A 6,778-nucleotide genomic window follows, 5' to 3' on the forward strand; every position below is an offset into this window, starting at 1 on the left:
CTCTTGCGAGAGTGTCCTGGACACATCAAACACAAAGTGAAAGAACGAAAAGAACAAGAAAATATGAAAAATTGAAGGAGTGAATAATGATTTGATGGAAGACATCTTTAAAAAAAATGGAGCAGTTGATCCAGGAAGTGCAACAGGAAAAGACGGGTTGGGCAAGTTTAAAAAAAAAAAAAAACAACTGAAGGAAGGAAGAAAAAATATGGAAGAAAATTGGCCACACACTGTTGGTCAGATAATTATTCAATAATAGAAAAAAATTCCATCTTCTGACCTTCAGAGATAAATAAAAAAAAAAAAAGTCCAGAAAGTCGGAAGATTTTCTTTTAGGGTGATTTTATCTGAGTTCCCAGGGAGTACCAGGAAGTACTTTGTGCTTGTTGGAAAGCCTTCATGTTTATTTTCAACATGAAACAAATGCAGATTGTTATTTTGAGATTTTTTTAAAAAAAACTTCTTTTGTGGCCCTCCTGCTTCAATGTTTTAAACCCCCCCAAAAGGGGTGACTTTATAGAGAAATACTTGATTTTCAGGGGTGATATCTGCACGGAATAAAATGTATCAGGCTTAGCCAACATCTAAATATGTTCGCTGAAGATGCAGAGTCATTAAAAAAGAAAGTGCACCCTTTTTCTATTCTAAAGTTTTGCGTAAGAGGACATCGTCAAAAAAAAATATATATATATTGTGACGCTTACCAGATTGTAAAATGAGGTAAATACAACCTCAGATGTAGCAGCCAGGTGCTGCTAATCAAATGCAGTTGATTACTCGATCATCAGCAGTTCTAAGCATCTCTAGGGTTGAATCAAATGTCAAATGCCTTTTCATGTTCTTTACCAGTGTGGGGGTTGGTGAGTCAGTTGGATCAACCCTCACTCAGAGTACTGTAATGACTTCCATCTATTGCAAAGTAGGAAAGCAAGAAACTGATAACAGCTAGCTGTTTCAGCATGGCATTGCAGATTCTGCAAGTGTTTGCTTTTGGGCAGGGCTTTTTTTTTTACTGCTTTAGGTAGAACTGACTCTCTTTAAGTGTGTGCGTTGCCAGCTCCATGGGCGCTGATACACCCCCGCACCATCAGAGATGCAGGCTTTCGATAACAAGCCGCATGGTTCCTCTCCTCTTTAGTCTGGAGGAGGCAGCGACCACGATTTTCCAAGAAGATTTTCCAAGAAGATTTTCCAAGAAGATTTTCCACATTTTCCACTTTGCCTCAGTCCATTTTAAATGAGCTTTGTCCCAGAGAAGACCGCAACGTTTCTGGCTCACGCACACATCTGGTTGCTTCTTTGCGTGTTAGAGCTCTAACCATTTGTGGACGGCACCTGTGTGCACAGACAGTGATTTCAGGAAGTGTTCCTGAAGGGATTTCCACGACGGAATCATTTCTATTCTTAATGCAGTCTCACCGGAGAGCCCAAAGATCACGGATATCTAATACTGATTTTCAGCTGTGTCCTTTGCGCTGGATATTATTATGATAATATGTGCTGTAGACAGAGGATGTTCAAAATCCTCACAATTCTTTTTTTAAAAATATTTTTGGGGGCTTTTTATGCCTTTAATGATAGGACAGTTGGAGAGAGACAGGAAGCAGAGAGAGGGGGAAGACATGCAGCAAAGGGCCGCCCAGTGTGGGATTTGAACCAGGGCCCGCTGCAGTGAGGACTGTAGCCTATGTACATGGGGCGGCTGCTTAACCTATTACGCCACCAACCGCCCCATTCTTGCAATTCTGTGTTGAGGAACATATTTAATTTAATCATGACCTTAGCTCTCGTATTTTCTTACTATAAACATGGTTCAGTTACACATGGTTCACGCTGTTTCTGCTGTTTTTTGAGTTCACATCTTTATATTTGAGCTCTGTTAGCACTGCTCTTATTATCATTGTTGTTGTCTTTAAAGGAAAGCATGTGTACAGCCGCCTGATCTGTCTGATTGTTCTCTCTTCTCTAATCTGGAAAAGCACTCTTGATTTATGCAAAAAAAAAAAAAAAAAAGGGAAGAGAAAACCTACGTTCACAAAAACACTATTAAAAAAAAAGAAAGAAAACAAACAAAAAATCTAAACAATAAAGAATGTATTCACACGTTGAAGCGTCCTTGGGTAAAATACTGAACCCCACACTACTGATGCCTCCTTCGGTGTCTGTGATGTGAATGTGGCGTTTAGTGTAAAGCTCAGCAAGACTCGAAAAGCAAGTACAGTCCACTTACCATACATCATTCTTATGAAGGACCAACCCAGAAAGCAGCCCAAGAGTCAAAAGTAAGTGTAAATATGTTTTTTAAAAGGTTTAAAAGGTCAGTGGTTTCAGTAAATTAATTTACAATGTAATATTTTCACGGAAAAGTTCTTTTAAATCAAGGGGATATCTTAGATTAGATCATCTGTACAATGACGTTATTGAATATAACTGAACAGCCCAAATCTGAAAAATGACTCATGGGGGGGGGATTACATATGCATGGCAGTGAAAAGAAGAGGGGTATTTCCACAAAGGATTATGTTTTACACATCTAAATATAATCCAGCTGAAGAGTAAAGGTTTACACTTTCACATGAGAACAATGACATATTCAAACTTTCCAAACAAATACTCACTTTCTTCACGAGTCCACCCACATTAACAGTCAATGCGGCGTGAATCCAGTTTCCCACATTAAAGAAAGGTTTGTCCACACTTTGGTATCGTGACAACTTTATTCTTACAGTCATCCAAACATTTGCAGAAGGTTTTTTTTGGTAGATTTGGCTTGACAAGAGAAGGGTAGCAACAGAAGTGAAACCCTGCAAAAAATGCTTATGGTTTCTGAATTATTTTCACAGCACATGGCATAACTCTGTGAACTCTTTAGGCAGTCGGCCGCTCGTGCCACTGATGAAACAATTCTCAGCAGTATACCAGAATCAAATCAAATCTCTCTGTGTCTTGTCATCAGTTGATGGGTGTGAGAAAGAGAAATGAGGATGTTGCCTGCGATGAGGGATCAAGAAACAGTCGACATTCAGCTGCGCGATACAGAGGTAAGACCTGCAAGTTTCTCTGAAGTCTGCTTGGTGCCGTATCATATTTTGTATTTAAACACGTTAAGTTGATACATCTTTTTTTCACATCAGCTCAGCGGTTCCTCTGGTGTTCTCAAACCTTTTAGAAGATGTCTGAGTCTGAATGTCAGAATGAAATTCTGCAGAATTACCAGATGAGAAAGTGAACTTAATGTGTAGAACAGTGGCTTACGCTAAATCTCTGTAAGAGTTTTAAAGCAAAGACACGGGATGTAGTTTCCCAATCTGCACTACAGTTGCATAGAGTTGTATCCTTTAGTTTTCTTTTCCTCTTTCTTACTCAAAACCATATTCTGGTTATTCTGCGAACATTAAGCCAGTTTCTACGTAGGTATTATTTCTAAATTGTAATTGTAGTTAATAAGTAAAGCAACTGCGTACGTATACAATGTATCAATGAGTTTATCTGTGCAAATATGGAAATCTTATAGTTAAATTCTAAATCACAATTTCTTTTTAATTGTTGTTGCAAATATCTAAATCTAACGCGTGTACCTTCAAATAGAAGCGTAAAAAAGCTCAGCCGGAGTCAGTTTAGATGCTGTCTGACACCACAGGAGGGGTTATCCTCAGAGAAAACCCTCAAACTTTTTTATGCAGGTGTCAGGCTGTCTTTGTGAAGGAAACCTCAAGCCTTGGCATTGTAACTGAAGACGCACCAACAGGTGTGCGACATCTGAGCGCGCGAGGCTCTAAAAGTGACATGAAAGAGTTGACTTTTCAGGCTCCTGCAGATTTACAGTGCAGCGTTTTTGCCTCCCATCAGCTCCCCCGGTCACCCATCCGCCATGCCGCGCTCATTCCTCGTCAGGTCTAAAAGGGCTCATCTTCTCAGCCCACCTAAGGACTACTACAGACAACAATTCCAACCTCGTACAGATGCTAAGGAGCCTGAGATGGGGCTTGACAGCAGGCCCCCAGAAGGAGCTGTGCAGCCTTTGTCCCCGACGCTCGGGGTCAGAGATCTTTTGACTAACACCCACTCAGCAAGAGGTAGAATGGAAGACTCTCGCAGTGCCCCCACAGATGAGCTCTGGCCTTCAGGTATGAAACACTTTCTATTTTGTGGTCACTTTAACACAGTAGAAATGTTGTTCTTAATGTTGCCGAGTTCACTGATTATAGAGCTCAACCTAATTTTCAGGGTTTGTAGACTCAGAGAAACAAAAGCTGAAGCAAAGCATGCTAAAAATGATCTAAAGATGGTTCTAAAGAGACTCCTCTCCTCCTTTCATTTTCTAACAAAAGCCCCCCTGGCGAAAGGAGACTCTCCATTGCTCGTCTCCCCATGGTCATTGGACAGACAAGCATCTAACAGGGAGCAACAACTGGAGAGACTGGTCTTCATGTTGCTCAACCACACGTCACACACTGACCTCAAATCCCCTGTCAGAGAGTGTCCACTCTGCGAGAAGGTAAGAGGCGTCTCGACGGCGTGAAAAAAAAATCAATGCAAACCTCTTCGTCCTCTGTCCTCATCACCTGTTACAATGACAGGAATTGTGAGGAGATTTCAGGGGCAAAACAAAACAAAAAAGTCTGCCTTTGTTGTATTAATAAAACTTTAGTAAATATGTTGCTTTCTACCAGCGATTTGGATGAGAAGAGTGACACCTCCCTCATTTATGCGTGCTGAGTCTGAGGCTGTTGTTTTAAAAGACTGAAAACAGGGGAAATATTTCTCCCGGCTCTGCCCTATAACACCTTCATCCTTATTCACGATGCTCTTTAAGAAAATGGGCAGCGTTTCGGTTTTCAGCTTCAGGTTACCAATTACCTTGTAACTATACAAGGTGACAATAACTAGTTTTGTTAATGGTGATTTATACAAAATGATGCTTAAATGTTTTGTTATTCACACTTCACACAGGAAGAGTGATACACTTGTACTACCAGAGCCCAGTTCCTCTTTGTCGCCTTTGATTAAAAGCAAGAAAAACAAAAACTTAAGAAACCGTGTGCCACAAGTTGTAAGATACACCCTTTTTGTAAGGGCGAATTGGTTTGAGCAACTATCAAAGCTACACACTCAAAATACATTTTATTATCACTTCAAAAATTGGAAGGAAAAAAAAGCAATTTAAAAAGATTTTTGTACTCTTAGCATTAAGAACAAAATATCAATTTACTGATTTCTTTTTCAGGATTTAAAGAGAAATCCACAAGTATTTGGAATATTTTTTTTTCCCCCCTTAAAGGGATAGTTCGCCTCTTTTGACATGAAGCTGTATGACATCCTATATTAGCAATATCATTTATTAAATTTGACTTACCTCCTACTGCGTCCTGTCAGCCGAGTTCCGGCCTCGTTTTGGCGTTGACGAAGGTATTCCGGCTAGTTGGCTGGGGCCACAAAAATAAAGAAAATAAAGAAAAATAAAGAAATTCTCAAAACAATATGCATTCAAAAGAGTAATACATTTGCATCACAAAATCGTTCAACAGAAAAAGTCAGAACTCACATCGCTTGGCGCTATTTTCTCTCTCCCTTCGTATCATTGTTTTGAGAAGCAAAACGCTTTATTTTTGTGGCCCCAGCCAACTAGCCGGACTACCTTCGTCAACGCCAAAACGAGGCCGGAACTCGGCTCACAGGACGCAGCGGGGGGTAAGTCAATGTTCATAAATGATATTGCTAATATGGGATGTCATACAGATTCATGTCAAAAGAGGCGAACTATCCTGAAGCATGAATATAACTCACCCTAATCATATTCCTTCTCTGCATTCAGTCTGTTTCAGATGTCCTAATGTCAGGAGGCAGTCTGCAGGATCACATCTGCAGCAGCGCCTCTTTACCATTTACAAGATCACTAACAGCTACAGACGTGTCCCACATGGCCTTCGGCTTCAGATCGGTTGGCAGCTATGGAAGAGCAAAAGTAAAAGAACATTTTATTCTCAGCAGTTGCTGGTGCGTTTCCAGGGGAAAACTCAGCATTATAAGTATTGTCTGTTTGTTTCCAGGAGCGCAGCTTTGGCTGCAAGGTGTGTGGAAAGGTGTTCAAGCGCTCGTCCACCCTGTCCACCCACCTGCTCATCCACTCCGACACACGACCCTACCCCTGCCAGTACTGTGGCAAAAGGTTTCACCAGAAGTCAGATATGAAGAAACACACATTCATACACACAGGTGAGTGTAGGCAGCAGTAAATGTTTCTCTTAAAAAGCACAAACTCTCAGTCTGACGCTTTCAGTCCTTTTCTGCCTCTGGTCCCTGCTCAGGTGAGAAACCACACGTCTGCAAGGTGTGCGGTAAAGGATTCAGCCAGAGCTCCAACCTCATCACCCACAGCCGAAAACACAGCAGTTACCGGCCGTTCAGCTGCCCCCGCTGTCAGCACAGCTTCCAGCGCAGGGTGGACCTACAGCGCCACCAAGAGGCACAGTGTGGTTATGGAGACTTGTTCACTCAAACCACTCAAAGTCCAGATGTTTAAACAGGGTGACGCGTCGTTTGTGCATAACTTTAAAACATCCAGAGATGTAAAAGTGTAAATACATGTGATTGCTTAAAAATGGAAGGTTTACATGAATAAAGCTGGACTGGCTTGATGTGGTTTTGTGGTCGTTAACTTTTTGATGGAATAATTTACATAAAGAGACTCAACAACACAAACTCCTCTAGAAATGTTGATGAGATCATTTCAGGATGTGCAGGGTGGCAGTTTTCTTCACACTTTTTCGACATTTGT

General features: G+C 41.0%; 1 protein-coding gene across 1 annotated transcript; it reads left to right on the forward strand.

Moving 5' to 3' along the window:
- Window positions 1-2,891: 2,891 nt before the first annotated feature.
- LOC142371585 (uncharacterized) lies at window positions 2,892-6,621 on the forward strand. The gene is made up of 6 exons (XM_075454277.1): window positions 2,892-3,041; window positions 3,850-4,127; window positions 4,332-4,498; window positions 5,816-5,965; window positions 6,051-6,216; window positions 6,309-6,621. The coding sequence occupies exons 2-6, from the start codon at window positions 3,872-3,874 to the stop codon at window positions 6,521-6,523; spliced, it is 954 nt and encodes a 317-aa protein (XP_075310392.1). The 5' UTR covers window positions 2,892-3,041; window positions 3,850-3,871; the 3' UTR covers window positions 6,524-6,621.
- Window positions 6,622-6,778: the final 157 nt, after the last annotated feature.

This window comes from Odontesthes bonariensis, chromosome 21 (genome assembly GCF_027942865.1).
Source record: "Odontesthes bonariensis isolate fOdoBon6 chromosome 21, fOdoBon6.hap1, whole genome shotgun sequence".
In the NCBI taxonomy this organism is placed as follows: Eukaryota; Metazoa; Chordata; class Actinopteri; order Atheriniformes; family Atherinopsidae; genus Odontesthes; species Odontesthes bonariensis.